Source organism: Phalacrocorax carbo, chromosome 2 (genome assembly GCF_963921805.1).
Source record: "Phalacrocorax carbo chromosome 2, bPhaCar2.1, whole genome shotgun sequence".
Lineage (NCBI taxonomy): Eukaryota > Metazoa > Chordata > Aves > Suliformes > Phalacrocoracidae > Phalacrocorax > Phalacrocorax carbo.
This window is the reverse complement of record NC_087514.1, coordinates 127,350,429-127,367,463: the sequence shown is the minus strand read 5'-3', so window position 1 is coordinate 127,367,463 and position 17,035 is coordinate 127,350,429. Positions and strand designations below refer to the sequence as shown.

The following is a 17,035-nucleotide window of genomic DNA, read 5'->3' as shown; positions in this document are numbered from 1 at the left end:
GCCATACCTGATGTAAAACGTGGGATGTTTGGGTTTTTTTGCCTTTTTAAAAAATTTATTATTTTCTTCCAAAGGTAATCCTAGACATTAGTCTTGCTTGAGACATCTGTTTTTGGGGGTATGGTTCAGTCTTCAAGCCAGTGCAGTTTTTGGTGCATAAATCTGTCTGGTGGTGCGTCTTAGCTTATGGAGCTTATTTCTGTCTACTTACCTGCAACTTGTGTTCTTCTATTTGTGGCTCGGCCCCACAGCTTGGCTCTGTACTGGGCTTTTAATGAATACTTATTTCATTTGGGTGATATATTGGGTTACTACCATAACACTGTGAAGTGGTGACTGAATTCTGTGCTGGAAGAATTAACTCTCTACCAGCCTTGAGAGTCTTTTTCTCTTTTATATTTAATTGCTTTCTCCTGTGTTATGGGGTGCATTTTCCTGTTGCTAAACGTTTTTGGTCTTGAGTCTAGCGTACATTTAAAACTCATTAATTGACGGCTTAGTACACTATGTACACACTGAGGCTCTTTTTCTTTTTTTAATCCCCAACACTGTCTTCAGTTCCTGCTCTGCACCTTCATGTAGCATATTTGGGTGTTTCCGTACGTTTTTGTTTACATGCTGATTTTGAGATAGACTGTGGCCACATTCCTTATGAGTTTGTTTTCTAACTGCTTCTAATTCATACACTCAAGTACTTGCTTATTGAAGTTGCACAACCAAAATAATTATCTTACGATTTTTCAGGTCTTCATATCATTGCATTAGCCTTGCTCTTTCCGCTTGCTTTCTTCTTCCATATGCTGTAGCAAGCTGTACTCGTGATTTTTTTATTTTTAAATTTATTATTTTGCAACCACAACAGCAGCTGAGGAAGGATGTACCAGTTGGGCAATGCAGATGACTGGGACTGGGTAACTCTAGTCAAGAGTAACTCATTATTTGATGTCAGTGTACTAAAGCTTTGATTTTAACAAAACATTTACTAATGGCCACAAAAATTTGGGAATGGGCTGTGAATGTCCAAAGAAAGACAGTTTGCTGGACTGATGTACAGACATTGGTGACTCTGTAGTAGATGGTAACTGGTAGTAAATACATGCTGGTAATGTGCTTATATTACTTTTAGATTCACCATATGGGTGATAATTCTCCAGTTTAAGAACATGTTTAAATATGGCCACTAAGTAATCAAGGTAACTTTCAGGATTGTTATGGAAACTGTGTGGAAATGGATTCTGTGCTGAATATTTTATTCATTTGTTAGTTGAATGCAAGGTTTCTTCAGTATGCTATCGATTTCTAATGCAGTGCTCATCTAGGAGGGAATTTATTACTTTTACAAGACCAGAACAGACAGCTAGGAATATTAAACCTTCATATCTGGCTCAAGGACAGAAATGAAGTAGTTTTATTATGCCCAGAATGCTGAATATTTGTCCTTAAAGAAAGTCCATGATGACCATCCCCCTCTCAGTTCTGAGCATATGCTCAGAACTTAGGACACTATATTATAAACGTTCATTTCAGTGGAAACGATTCCTGGCATCTTTTTAGCGTTTTGAGCTGTGGTGTCCTTTTCACTTGAAGCTGCACAAATTTATTGAATTGAAATGTTTTGGCAGATGACATATCAAACTTTCCGAAACAAACCATCTTTGCTGGGTGGCCAATAAATATGATCGTTTTTAAGTCAAGTGTTATTTCTCCCTGGTTCCTCTCCCCTTAAGGTATCAGATTTATGCTGAAAAATTCTTACCAATCCTAATCACATTGGCATATCTAAGATAATATAGTTGTATCTTTTAATAACTTTATTTATTAGACAAAATCTAACATGCACAACCTTTTAAATAATTTTCCTTTTCTTGTAGAGGATATTTTCTTGTCCTTTCAGAGGAAAGGATATGCATACCATGTACATTGGCCGGGAGTCAGCAAAGAGCATTGCTTTTTGTAATGCAAATATCTTCTTTCTGGGACCTGACTTTTTGTTTTAAATTGCCTTCTCTCTTCCTGGAGCCAGTTGTTCAAACCTGCTTGAAATGAATGTCCTGCTTCACGTGTACAAACCTCAAGCTTTTGAAAATTGGAAGAGTGGAACTGTATTTACATTTGGAGATGATAAAAGGGAGTTTGTCACTTGAAAATTATCATACATTGAAAGTTGCTTTTTTGTAAACTTCTGAACAAACAAGCATGTGCAATCTGCAAAAGCTTTGTTAATATAGTGTGCACAAAGCATGGTTTGACTTTAAATGATAACGAAAGTATGAGACAGCTGATAATGTCCAGTTTAAAAGAAAAAGCCTATTTACCAAGCTTTTTAATTTAATTTTTTAAAAAAAAATCTTCATGGAATAAAGTGCTACTTGTATCAACAACTGGATTACCTAATTTGTAGGAATTATGGATTTATTTTCTTTAGTCAAGAAACTTTGTCTCAAAAACTTAACTCTTGGACAAAAATATATGTAGTTAATTATATATTGCAGCATATTAATACAGAGAGGACTTGTGTGGTCTGTTTTAAGTGCTAACAGACACTGTTATTCCAACTAGCCATCATTCCTCTGATGTGGGAATAGCTTCCCCTGGGCTACCTTTACAAATTGCTCTGATGTGACATATATTACAGTTACCTCTGATACGACGTTTTGTTTAAATAGGTTATTACGGGATCAGTGCCTTTCCCATTAGGGCTTAGTTTGAGATATCCTGGGGAATATCTGTGCTATCAGTTCTCTCAGTTGGTTTTTTACAGGTTTGGAATTTTTTATTTATTTATTTCGTTTAGCTACTCATGTTTCTCACCTGGAGAATGTGTCTGAAGAAGAAATGAACAGGCTCCTGGGAATCGTGTTGGATGTGGAGTATTTGTTCACCTGTGTCCACAAGGAAGAAGATGCAGACACCAAGCAAGTTTATTTCTACCTGTTCAAAGTAAGCTAAACTTGTGTAATATCTTCTCAGATTTTTCACTCTTTCATTCATAAGCCAGTTTCACTGCCCCTCCTACGTCTATTGACTTTATCTGGTGAGACTTTTTTCTCTGGTGTGATGCTTTAGTGGCTAACTATGGGCTAGACGTTGTGGCACTTGCGATGTACCACATCTTACTCCAAAAGTCATGCTAGAGGATTCAGGAGCTGACCCGAGTACCATCTATGGAGTGTGCAGCCTGCAAGCCTTTCCCTCCTCACACATTGGGAAGAGTCAGTTGATGTAAATGCTGACTTAGCTGCCTACGTTTGCTCAGAGAAGCCATTTGTATGTATTTCAAAGAAGGTGAATTCACAGTGAAGTTTAGTAGCTATAAAATTAGACGACTAAACAAGCAGACATAGAGCCAGGAGATTTTCAACACTGCTTGTGTTGAAAACAGGTGTTGCGCACCTGTGACTTCCATTGACCGTATGCATCCCAATATACTAATTTAAAAAAAATTGTATATTTTTAACAGCTTTTGAGGAAGTGCATTTTACAGATGGGAAAACCTGTAGTAGAAGGATCTTTGGAAAGTCCCCCATTTGAGAAACCCAGCATTGAACAGGTAAACAGTCAACATGTGAGTTTGGTTGGTGTGGGATTTTTTGATTTGGTGGGGATTTTTGGGTTTTGTTTGTTTTGGGTTTTCTTTTTTTGTAAACGTAGGCACTGGTTTTAAAAACATGGTATTTTAGGCACTTTGCAAATGTTTCTGTGTATTACTTAGGACAAAGTAGGGGAGTGTAGGAGACTTCTGCTGCTACTTCTCCTTTAGTGTTGGTACAATAGTTATATTATTTGACTTCTCTCATCATTCATCTTATGTTTTAATGATACTGACTTTTTTGTGGTTTTAGAGAAAGAACTTAAAATACTGCTTTTATGTGTGGCAGTTCTTTCTTTGTTTCAAGTGATGAAAAATGCCGTTGAAGGTTTGAAATCTGATATTAAAAAGACACTTGTCCTCTGTAAATCAATGAAAATGTTACAGTCCAACTCAGTGAGATCATAGCCTTCTCTTTCAAAGGGTACACAACAAAAAACAAAGCCAAAACCAAAGAATAACTGAGGCTTTTGTAACTTTCAATGGGTAAAGGACATATGACAAATTCAGATTTGGTTAAGCAAGCTCCTGAGAATGCACTTTTGGCACACAGGTGGGCCCGTTAGCTCCAGTGAGACTTTGCAGAGGCTCACGTACCTCGCTGAAACAGGAGCTCAATGTTTTCCCATCAGTGGATGAGTGGATGCTCTATTGTTAAACAGGATGTTTCAAATGTGAAGACTATTATGTGTAGTAGTTATTTCCTTGCAACTTTCACTTCTTATAACTTAGGAAAATCAAAGCCCTTTATTGCTGAATTTCTGGGAATTCTTCACCTTAAGTTCTCCTTTAGTTTGAGTATAAACAAAGAGTAAGTGTATGTAATCTCTGTACACTCCTAGTCCTTAAAATATACTATTAAAAAGGTTTTGTACAATTAATCTTTTGTTACGTTTTTCATACTGTTCAATTTGTTTTAAAAAAATAAAACTTAGAGATGAAAGGGTAATTCTTCTTACAGTTTATTTTGAAGTAATTTTTCCTTAAAATAGACTGATATTTTCAATTCTGTTTTTAGCACTTCAGCAACTCAAATGCACGAAATTAGTGGCCAAGCAGCAGTTTTATAATTGGTTTATAATATATGTCTATTGTATCACTTTTAGTCACACGTTTTAACTATCTTCAGTAGTTTTTTTTAAAGTGGACAGTATACAAAGTGCAATGAGGGGACATACTTGTGAAATACTGGCACTTCTTGAAGAAATAATTATATTAATTATAGTATTATATTAATTATATTAATCTTTTATAGACACAAACTTAACTAGAAGTCCACAAGCCCTAGTCTACTGTTGAAAAGTAGCTGGAGAGGTTTGTAGGTGATACGTGATTTACAGGGGAAATAAATCATGCAGCATGGTTAGCAGTAAAACTCTGCATATATGAGCATACAGAAGAAAGCCTACTGGATCTCTGTTCCCTGACAAAGTTTTTTACTTTGAGAAGCAAGGAAAAATAAAGAATTTTCCTTCTCCTTCTTGAAGTCAGATGCTGAAATTGGATAGAATAAAAACATCCAGATGCACCTGCTGCTGTGTGCAGGGGAACCAGCTTGTGGCAGCTACAAAAGTAGCTGAGCAAGGAGTTCATGGTCTTCGGTATTTGGTTTTTTCCCCATGTAATGCAAGTTCAGTGTTAATAAACACTAAGTGAGGTCAGTCCTACAAAAATTATGGCTAAATAATTAAATATTGTTTTCTTCTGTTTTAAGGGTGTGAATAATTTTGTGCAGTACAAATTTAGCCACTTACCCTCAAAAGAAAGGCAAACCATAGTGGAACTGGCTAAAATGTTTCTAAACCGCATTAACTACTGGCACCTGGAGACACCTTCTCAGCGAAGACTAAGATCACCCAATGATGATATTGCAGGGTATAAAGTGAATTATACCAGGTAACGCTGCTTTTGTTGTTACAAGTCTTGCCTACAAATATGGCATGTGCACACTTTAGGAATACACTGTTACCTGCACACCGTAGGTGCACCTTGTGAATTTTTGCAGTCATGGAGTTTATATGAAAACCTGATGATTTTAGTGAGACTATAGCAGAGTTTCACATGCATCCTTGTCTTTTGAGAGGTGTACTTTATCAGCCAAGTGCAGGGAGAAGAGGTCGCGAACATGTGTATCTACAACGCTTTTGCGTGTCCTGTGTTTGCAAAGTTGCTCTCAGCCTTCTTAAGATATAAGCCTCGTGAAAGATCCTTATTTCATGTACTAAAAATTCAGGCAGGTTGTTATTCAACTTGGAAAAAAAAAAAAAAAAGAAAGAAGATAACATTAATCATTGCAAAGCATCACAGTTTGAAACCAAATCATGGAAGATTTGAAAAATTAAAATAATTTTGTGAGTCCTTGAATGCTAAATGGTGAATAGATACTATTAGGTTCCTTAAAATGATGGTTCTTGTTACGACCTTTTAATATGTTGTCAGAATTCAAAGGAATAACTTAGTCACTTGGGGAAGAAGAGCTAGGGTAAAAAGTTGGGTCCCTTCTAATTTTGCTCTTCTCATAACAAAAGTGCAATGCCTTTTTCAGTTAACACAAAGACAGCAGTTAAGGTTCCTGCTGGCGCAGGCAGCAGTTAACCTGTGCCGGCAGCAGTTAACTAACGTCTCTGTCAGCACACCTGTTCCCAGGAATGGTCAGGGACGTTTTTCCTGGCTGAGGATGAGCACTGCCTTCTGCCTGCCTTTCTGGTGGCCTTTCTTCTGAAAAACAGCTCTGTGAAAGAGAACAGCAAATCCTGGTGTGAGTTGAGACTATGGTTGGTGATACAGCGGACTGTGCTGTGTCTGTGTCTGACAGGGATGCTCTCAGATGACCTGTCGCCTCAAACAACTACCTGTCTTAAAGAACAGTTACTGATAATCCATGGCACTCCTAAGACTATATTTGGTGTGTTTTTGCCCTCTGTTTGTGATAAAGATGTCAGATAGCCAGGATGGATTGGAGTCAACTTTTATTAGGAATCAATAGCTAGCGTTGGCTCTCGTTGGTGACTTCTATTGTTAATCATTTAATCACTTGCTGTTTCTCAAACCTTCCTGGCTGCAGTCCCTAAGGCTCCCTCTGGCCCAAAGTGTTGACTCTTTCTGTCTGATCTAACCTGTCAGCCTGAGCTTCTCCCCTCCGCGGCGTTCAAGGCACTGCTCGGGGTGCTGAGGAAGCCGCTGTGTGCCACAGGTGCACCTCGTGAATTCTTGCAGTCACCAACTTCAGTTGAAAACGTGACGATTTGAGTGAAACTGTATCAGTGTTTCGCATGCATTCGTGTGTTTTGAGAGGTGTGCTTTATCAGCCAAGAACAAGGAGTAGAGGTCTGTGAACATCTGTATCTGACAATTCTTTTGCAACTGCTGTGTTTGCAAAGATTAAGACATGAGAGTTTGGGAGAGCATTTTGAGACAGGCTGTACTTTGGGTCTGGATGAAAAAAACAGTGCAGGATCCAGCACAGTCTGTTTGGATCCAATTCTTAACTTTTTTAATTGTTGGAGCTTTCATAATGGTTGTGGTCTGATCCTGTTAAAGCTACAGATACCATTGACTGTTCACTTACATGCAGATATTGAAGTCTTGTTTATAAAATTAACATCTATTGTGACCTACACAGTGTACCTCTGATCTACCTCTTCAGTACCATGATCCTTTTCCAAGAAGGGTAACACGACATGCTACATTTTCATATGTACTTATTAATGCAAAACTCATTACAGAGGGAGTTACTGGTAAATGAAAGAGTATTGAGTCAGGGTGTAGTGGGAAGAAGCCAGCTGGTGGGAGATCAGGGTGGGAGTCCAGTTGGATTGGGGTGGAGATAGAAGTGTTGCCCCTTTTGCATCTCCATGGGCAAATGCAGAAGTTTAAAGAGGGGAGGATGAGCCAGGGTAAGGGTCTTTGGAGTCACAGGCAGGAGACGTGGGAGTCTGAATGAATGAGCTGTGGAGAGAATCTCTGATATCAACATGAATTTCATGTGATCTATGATTACTGTCTGGAACAAGAGCACTTTGGAAACTAGACTGCAGAGAAATAGAGTATATGGAGGCTTAAAAGTACTTGGCTGTCATTTCTTTAAAAAACTGGGCAATATAAATGCTGCTGAACTCTGTTTGGACTTGATGTGGAATAGATTTATATGGTCGTATAGCTCTCAGCTGGTTATAAATGATGATCACAATGGCTATAAATTATTGCATTAATTCATATGTTAGATGGTGATAATTATCTGGCTTTTTTCTCCCTTTACAGGTGGCTTTGTTATTGCAATGTCCCTCAGTTCTGTGACAGTCTACCTCGGTATGAAACCACCCAGGTTTTCGGCAGGACATTGCTTCGCTCTGTTTTTACTGTAATGAGACGGCAGCTGCTAGAGCAGGCCAGGCAAGAAAAAGACAAGCTTCCTCAAGAGAAACGAACACTAATCCTCACCCATTTTCCAAAGTAAGGGGTTGCAATGTGCCTGCATTCAAGGTTAACCAGTAGTATGCAACTTTGGCATGGAAATGGAAAAATTACCTGCAGCTTAAAATCATTTCTCCTTTTATTCAGTACAAGTAGACCCTGCAGCTTTCTTTTCTTCCATAGCTTGAACTATGTATTTTATGTACACCACCGCTTGTTTTGCTTTGTCCTAGGGCTTTACTTTATAGAAAGGATTATTCATCTTGCTGGGAGATTGTGCTTATTACCTACTAGCAGGTATTGTTGGTCACTTACTTTATCTTTCTGTAGTTGTTGGAAGCAACGTAGGTTCAGATCTCCGAAAACATGCTCGCTTCTGCTATTGTGATGGAGCAGTAAAAAAGGGAGTGTTATACTGGAGTTTATATACACCTAAGAATTTCAGTTTAATTCAACACTGTAAAGGGAAGAAAGTAGTCATCCCACCCCCAGAAGAGATATGCTCATTTGAAAAGACAGTAGTTAGTATAAAGCTGCATCAGTGAATCCTAAACTCATTAATTTTGTATTGACTACCTGTTCCAGTACTGGAATATTGATGACAATCTCTCACAATTAAACAACAATAATTATATATTGGGGTATATGGGGGAATGACTTGCCTTGAAACATGCTCAACTTTGACAGTCCTTAATTTCAAACATTTTACTGGTGGTTAAGGGTGGTGACAGGATCATTCATTATATGCTTCCTGTATCGCTTGAAAAACACCTGTATTTTGTGAGGGTGGCTTGGCTCCCTAGCCCATGTTTTAAAAGTCTGTCCCTCCTAACAACACAGGAACTGAACCTACGGGAGAGCTGGTGGCACTGATGCAGTGCAAGCTGCTGTCTGGGACTAGAGTGTGTTAGCACCCAGGGGAATGAAAAACAACGTGAGCTTTCCAAAGCTGGGTGGAGCCAGGATTTGTTGTTCCTACTGTTATTAATAGTGCCTTTTACCACTTTGAAAAGCATAAACTGTCTCTGGGGTGGACTGTTATGGATACAGGAATGTTTGGGTACATCTGGGAATATAATTATGATCTGGCCCTGAAATAGGTATAAAAAACTGTTTACCACCCCACAGATAGAAGGAGCAGATTTGCGGAGGAAGGAGGTGTGCATATGCCCCAATGTTTCCACTGCCTTTTACAGCCTAGAAAAGTAATTTGAAAAGCAGCATTATTCACTGGAGTGCCTCTTAATATTCTGCTGGGAAAAAAAGAAAGACAAGCACTGATTGCTGATAATCTGTGGGAAGGATGAATGGCATTTTAAATCTTTTATGGGCTGTAGTTGTCTGAAGCATTTGTCTATTTGCTGGTGTTATGCAGCGTGAACCCTGTGGAGGAGCTGCCGCTCAGAGCACAGAGCCAGTGCAAAGGGAGCACCCACAGGTTATGTCTGTGTGTACCTAGGAAATAGTCACCAAGGGGTCTGAATGCAGAGTCTCTGTGCTACCTGTAAAGGTAGCCTTTGCTAAAGTTTAATTTATGCTTCTCTTCCATCACAGATGATCAAATAGCTGTTACAAACTTTTTAGCCATTATCAGCTGTGTAGACAGCAGAAACACTGCACACTGCGGTGCTTAGGTGTAAATGTCCTATATATAAAATACAAGAGTAGGACTTGATCCTGAAAATCCTTATCCTGTTCAAGATGGCCGTAGTCAACAGTCCCGTTGGTTTCAGCTGGACAGTTTCTTTGCATTTAGATGGCTCTAGAGAGTAAAAATGTGCCGTGTCAACTTCTGGTCTGAAAATGCCTTTTGTGCAACATAGGATAAGCAACTATTTTGCTTCTGAAGGGAACTGATGCATTAGACTGTGAGGGCAGGTGTGCTGGATAGTCTGATCTGTGGAATTTCTCTCACATATAATAATACTAAGAGAGGTTTAAAATCACGCTGTTTCTGTAAGTGTACCAAAGTAAGATTAAAAATACTGTCATGCAAGTACGAAAGGCCAATTAAATGTTACAGTAGCGCACTTAAAGGAATGAAAATATCTTCCTAAGAGCATTGTTAGTAACTAAGACTGGAATTTTATCAATCTGTAAGGCGGAAAGCAAGTTTATCAACATTGACATATTTTGTCGTCATTGTATAACATGAGTACCTTGGCATCTGTCAACTCATAGCTTTCTTAGTGGACAGTTTTGTTCTGTAAAAGTAGTTTGTAGTTGTTTCTTTCTGCATTTGAAAATTAGATGAATATTGCTTATAATTAAAGATAAATTTTCATAGGTGAAAGTGGTCTATTGAATTAAGATACTTAATGTCTACTCTGGCTTGTGATTTTGTGTGTGTGTGTTCAGTATTTTTAGAAAAGGAATTGGCCAACAGCCTTTTCTTACTGAATCATTAAATATTTTTCAAATAAAAAAAAACTTACAAATACTTACTTTGAAAAAGAACCTGTTTTGAATGATCCTATTAAGTTAATATTTCACCTGCTTTTGTTCCTAGGTTTCTGTCAATGCTGGAAGAAGAAGTGTACAGCCAGAATTCTCCCATTTGGGATCAGGATTTCATGGTGTCTAGTTCCCGAACCGGCCAGCTGGGGATCCAGACAGGTAATTTGCATTTAGTGATGGGTTAGGGAGCACCTGAATATAAAGATAAACATGTCAAAGTGATGAATTCTAAGGAATGAGCCTTAGATATGCAGCTTTATAAATAGCAGGCTATACCAAAATCAGTCTGCCTCAAGTAAGCACAGATGTCTGACTCTCTGGTGCTTCCTCATATAGAGAGCCCATTTTGACAATGAAATCCAGCTAATGGAAGGTGCCAGTGGGGCAGGCTGGGTGCTGAGGCAAATCGCCTGGGTATTCAAGCAGCATGAGTGCATTCACCGTGGGCAATGAGAATGGTCAGTGCGTAGATGGCTGTGGTGGGTCACCTGCTGGACAGTGATCCCCTCCCATTGAGGACCCATGCCAGTCCTCCAGCTCCCTAGCAGCAGGGACCTACATCTGTAGGGATCTAGCAGTAGAGAAGTAGGGACCTTCCACATCAGATGTCCCATTGCCTTTGCACACATGCCTTTGATCTGTTTTTGTATAGCTTTTCCTTGTTTTATTTCTTTATGTGCCTCATTGGCTCTGTTGGAACTTTATTCACTTTTCTTCAATTAGGATACTGAGTGTAAGTCATCCCTAAAATTGTAGGGAGACATTGATGATGGTTTTCTTTCAGTTGTAGATTATCAGTTGGCAAAAACATCATGTCAGCACTTTGTCTGATAGTGAATTTCCTAGAGTCGTACAGAAATTCCACTGTGCCGGATACAGGCTTTTTTTGGGAGAAGTTCCTGCTCTGTACCATGAAACAGTGAATTATGCCTTAGGCACAAGTTCATTGCAACTCTAAAGTCATGTAGCTCTCAGAGATCATTCTATCATGTACATTTCTGCAGTGCTTCATTTCAATGTGCACCTCTTAAGTACTGGATTCTTGGCATGAATATGGCACAAAAGAGCTGTTGCTGGTGAGGACACCAGGATAAAGCTATGCAAAGAGAAAGACTGCGGGTGTCCAGACTACGAGATGCCACCTCAACCCCACACCTACCTGCCAAAAGTCCTGACACAAATGAAAACTGGATGATTTGGGATGAGTGGTTTTTTAAAAAAAACAAAACAAAACAAAAACAAAACCTCGAGGGAGATATGTTAGTCTGTGCTTTTTAAAATAATAGTTTCATCCTCTTAACTGGTGGAACAACTTCTCCCTTTATTGTCTTTGATTTGTCCAACCAGTCTTTGAACACTGTTACAGTGGACAGCTGAAGCTGAATTATGAGATTTTGTTTTTCAATAGACCTCTACAAAAAGCGTTTTCGTGAGGCTGAACTCCAGCAGGCTTGGCAGGTATTTGAAGGAAGTTTTTCTTAGCTTGTGCTCAGCACTGCAGAATAATAAAGCCTGATGTTTGCAGTGAGGTAAAGCTAACTCTGTAATCCAGCAGTAATACAGTCCCTTGTTAGATAGAAGTTTAGAAGAATATGTTGAGATAAAGCTCTAATGTCTCTGCTTGCAAACTGGTGGTATTGCTCTGTTGCACAACGTTAGCTGTTATTTGGTAGGTGGTGGGTGTGAAGTTGGGTCCCTTGTTGTGACAGTCCTTCAGACAGCACTGTAACTGGTTCCATGGCCTGATGTTTTTGTGTTTGTCTTTTATGGCCTTAACAGTTATCAATCCTCCTCCTGTTGCAAGATCTGTTTCATACAGTGCAAGTCCTTCATCTCTGGAGCAACCCAACAGTGGGAATATGAGTCCTGCTTGCAAAGTTTCTTCTGCCCTTGACCCAAACCTAGGTAACAAAGAGGGAGACTTGCTTTTGGGCTTCTGTTGATGTTATCAGTAGTTGCAGTATGTGGTGAACGTTGCCTTCACTCTGCAATAGTGACCTTGAGGTGTTTTTGCTGAAAGACATGCACACACATATTTTTCGTCCACTATGGTAATGTTTAACTAGCAGAAATGGCAACTGTATTTGAAAAAAAAAAACAACCAGTATATATAGATATAGTTAAAATGGGGAAAGGTCTGCTGGTGTCAGAGGTTGTTGAAGAACACTTAATTTGGAGTACATGTATTATAAGCCATGAAAAAAGGTTTCCTTTAAATTAAGACAGAGTAGAAGGGACCATTGCATTTTTTTTAATCTTTCAAGGTACTGAAACTTTATTTAAGGAATAAAGAAAAGCACAAACACATCAACATGGTTACATTTAAAATCTGAACGAGGTCAGGTAAAAAAAGTTTTTTTGGGAAGGAAGTTGTTGAATGCATAAATTCTCCTAATGAATCGTTTTTCAAACACCTCAAGATTAATGAGCCTGTCAAGAGAGTTTGTAGGTCAGGGAGATGATCACGAGCTCATGTAAAGTATGTCCTCAAGGAAGTAGAAAAAGGTAAACGAAGTCTTAGCCTCAGTGTTTGTTACAGAGTAACTTAAGGTGGCACCTAAACCGCAGCTTTCTTTGAGGGACAAGTTGGGAAAGGGTCTTAAAAGTGGGAATGAGAAGTTGTTTGTTGTTTTGTTTTTGGGGTTTTGTTACAGATCAGCAAAATGAATAGTAAGTAGTCACTAGAAGAACTATATTTTTTAACAGTGTGGAAAAAAACCCAGAATTGACAAACTAATTGTTAAGTTGTGCAGCTGAGCTGTCATTGGAATTGCCCTCAGCGTTACAGAATTGAAACACACAAATGCAAAACTAGTTTTTAAAGGGGTTCTAAGAGAATTCAGGAAACTGTCAATTTTAAGCCTCCTATTTCAGACAATTAGAAGAAACAATAATAAACTGATGAACAATGAAATGAATAAGTGTTCGAGTAATGTGATGTGTGGAAATTCAGCGTGCCTTTCCTACAACTCACGAATTTTACATATCTGTGAAGGAAGTAGTGAGCATTTGGAAGGGGTTTTGTGTACCTGGATTTCCAGAAAGCTTTTGACAACTTGCTTCAAAAAATTCTGTTTTAAACCAAGAAATTAATCCCTTGGGAAATAAGAAGGAAGGTCCGTTCACGTATGAATAACTGTTTAAAAAATAAGAAATAAAGAATAGGAATAAAACATTCCCACAATGAAGGGAGGTTAACAATAACATGCTATTGTGAAGAAAACAATTGTTCAGCTTGAAATTCTGAAAAGGGGAATAAACAGTTTGGTCCTCATGTATTTAGAGTGCTGTGAAAAACAATCTGTGCAGTATATGTAAAATGGTGGGCATAGTGGGCCCTAAACTACCTCGTTGTTTCAGAAAGATCTTAAAGCTATTGTGGATTTTCCTTAGCAGAAACAAACAAAATAAATCCCAAATAAAAATAAATAAAACCAAACCAACTTATCTCCCTGCCAAGCACTGATCACAATGGCAAAATTCTGCATCCTGGCTCTGACAATGACCAGTACCAGAACTTTAGGGACAGAGTACAGGAACAAGGTAACCATGGAGTGATATTCCTGTTTGCAGCTTTCCTAGTATTTGAGAGTTTGCAGCTTGGATAAATCCTCAGCTAGCAGCTGGCTCTATCAGTGTTATTGTATCCACTAGTCCTCGGTGGACTTTTCGTTCACGAATTTGTTTAACTAGTTCCTTTTGCTATATTACATGTTGGTTTGAAGTTAGTAGGGCAGTTAATAATTAACATGGTATATTTTGATTTGGAAATTTCGTATGGATTTTCTAAGTCAAATATGTATGACGTGTCAGACTGTACATGCTGCTTGGTTTACAAAAAGGGTGAAAGAAATCTATAATGGATATTTAATTGCAGTGAATCCCAAAATGGGGTTTCATGTTATACAAAAGTATGCACTATAATTTGTGTTTTGGAAGGTTGCTGACCTTCTAAGACAGCAACACAGAGGTTCACTGCAGAGGATGCTGAAGCAAAAAGAAAAGCAAATAGTTTCACTGTAAATTTACAGAGGTATAGGAGAAGGAGAGGTATATTCATCCTGCTTCATGTTAATATCCCAGCACAAAGGCAAAATTACAGCATTTGGATTGCATTTCTTTCTCTTTCTCCCTTTCTAGAGGGATTTAAAAAAATCCCCAAACTTGGCATACAAATCAAAGAATATAACAGAAGTGCTAGGCTTCACAGTGCTAGCCCGTGACAGTTTGGTTGTTCTAATTTGTCCTGGTTTTGTTTTGTAGGGGAAAAGAGAAAAAATAATGAACCTTATTCTCTGGAGGATTCAAAAAGACCAAGGGTTGTAGGAGATATTCCTATCGAGTTAATCAATGAAGTAATGTCAACAATTACAGATCCTGCAGCAATGCTTGGGCCAGAGGTGAGAAATATATAGACCTGGTCTGTTTGCAAATGGTCTGTTTTAAATAATGTTCTACATGGGTGGAATATGATAAGACAAGAATCCACAAAACTTACCATGCTGTCAGTAAGAAAAATAGAGACTTTCAGAGAGTGTGTTTAGGTGAGCAAAAGATATTGATGAAATGCATCATTAACATAAAGAATAGTTCTGCTTTTCTTTTTTAATGCATTGTGGACTGTTTGCAAAGAGGGTTGGAAACTAGCGATAGTAAAAAAGTAGATCCCAGGTTATTTTGCAAGGTACTTTTATTGTTAATCATAGATGTAGCTCATAAGACAAGGTAAATGCAGTTCACATATTGCAGTACAATGAAAGATCCAAAGTTAAAACCTCTGTCTAGAGCAAAAGGGATGATCTAAACAGTTATTTACTCTGTCTTCCACAGTTGCGCTTTTTTTTTTCCTTCTGGAAGAGAAAAACAAACAGAATTTCAGAATTCTGCCATGTATGGAATTGCACACTTTTTTTTTTTTTTTGGCTGGCTTTTCCTCCTTCTGTTCCCTTCGCCAGGCTATGTTTTGCCAGCAGCTCTTGTTTGCCAAGGTTTAGCTAGAGACTGCTGAAGATTTGGAACCACCTACATTTCTTACTCAAACTATATAGTGTGACTGATGGCTCTGCATATTATAAATGCTGTGCCAGTCTGGATGTTGGGGCTGGCAGTGACTAAAACCCCAGCAGCCAAACTTTGCTCTAAAAAGTAAACAGTATGTGCATGCAGAGATGTTTTGGCATTGTAAAATCTTGGGAAAAAAAAAGTTAAATAAATTGTCTGTATTAATTTCATCTCCGTTCAAATATGTGGATGCAACTGCTAGATATGTAACAGCAAAATCAGTAGGAATTAAAATGTTCTTTTTAGGCTCTCACGATAGTGGCATGGATAGTGGAAGGCACTACTAAAATGAAAAAATATGACTTTGCCTGCACCGCCATTAAAATATGTGATTTGCAGTATGTGTAGGCAAATCTACTACTTATGTCCAAGCTGGCTAGATTAAGAAAATATGAAGGCTTAGTGGCATAGGCTTCAACTGGATGAGTGCTGTCCCTTGAGAGATTTTGGAACTTTTTTGAGTCATAACCATCACTGTTACCTAATCTTTACCAAAAGAAGTTTGAATGAGCCTTTGTACACGGTAGTGTAGACTTCCATCGCAGAATCACAGAATGGTAGGGGTTGGAAGGGACCTCTGGAGATTGTCTTGTCCAACCCCACTGCTTGAGCAGGTACACCTAAAGCAGGGTGCACAGGAACACATCCAGACGGGATTTGAATTTTCCAGGGAAGGAGACTCCACAACTCGTCTGGGCACCTTATTTGATGGTGTCACTTCTGCTAAAAAAAGGTGATCATTGGCAGCTCTATTTTTGTAAAAAGATGGCTCAGAATAAAGAGGGGGTTTCATTTGTTTGTTCGTTAAGGCTGTTCCATCAGAGGATGTGAAATCTCCAACACGTGATTTTGTTCCTCTCTTGTGTGGTACAGACCAACTTCCTCTCAGCACACTCGGCCCGGGACGAGGCAGCGAGGCTGGAGGAGCGCAGGGGGGTGATTGAGTTCCATGTGGTCGGCAACTCCCTGAACCAGAAGCCCAACAAGAAGATCATGATGTGGCTGGTTGGTTTGCAGAACGTGTTCTCCCATCAGCTGCCTCGAATGCCAAAGGAGTACATCACACGCTTGGTCTTTGATCCGTGAGTACCACTGGAGGGAGGTCTGGCAGGTGAGATGGAGAGAGGCTGGTGCTGGTTGCAGGCAGTGATGTAGGAAAAGGCCAGCCGAGGTGGCATGGAGGGCAGCTCTGCCTGTGCTATCCTTTTCCCATCTTTTCAAGCTCCCATAACCCCTGGCCAGTCTAATTGGATTGTACCCAAATACTATCTCAGTGGCTATATTCATGACAAGTGGCTTCTTGTTGTGGGACTGTAGTGGGTTGACCCGAGCTGGATGCCAGGTGCACACCAAAGCTGCTCTATCACTCCCCCTCCTCAGCTGGACATGGGAGAGAGCATATAATGAAAGGTTTGTCAGTCAAGATAAGGACAGGGAGGTCAGTTGCCAGTTACTGTCATGGGCAAAACAGACTTGGCTTGGGGAAAATTAATTTATTACCAATCAAATCAGAGT

General features: G+C 39.1%; 1 protein-coding gene across 5 annotated transcripts in view; it reads left to right on the top strand.

Annotated features, from left to right (window-relative positions):
- Positions 1-17,035, top strand: part of KAT2B (lysine acetyltransferase 2B) — a 45,517-nt gene that overhangs the window by 11,007 nt on the left and 17,475 nt on the right. For all 5 annotated transcript variants that reach the window (XR_010371694.1, XR_010371695.1, XM_064444283.1 and 2 more), the window contains exons 3-10: positions 2,795-2,940; positions 3,461-3,550; positions 5,304-5,485; positions 7,850-8,041; positions 10,512-10,618; positions 12,239-12,364; positions 14,723-14,859; positions 16,394-16,602. Coding sequence is in view for 3 of the 5 variants with exons in the window: in XM_064444283.1 (XP_064300353.1) it covers positions 2,795-2,940; positions 3,461-3,550; positions 5,304-5,485; positions 7,850-8,041; positions 10,512-10,618; positions 12,239-12,364; positions 14,723-14,859; positions 16,394-16,602 (1,189 nt within the window). In the remaining 2 variants the exon portion in view is untranslated. The remainder of the gene's footprint in view (positions 1-2,794; positions 2,941-3,460; positions 3,551-5,303; positions 5,486-7,849; positions 8,042-10,511; positions 10,619-12,238; positions 12,365-14,722; positions 14,860-16,393; positions 16,603-17,035) is intronic.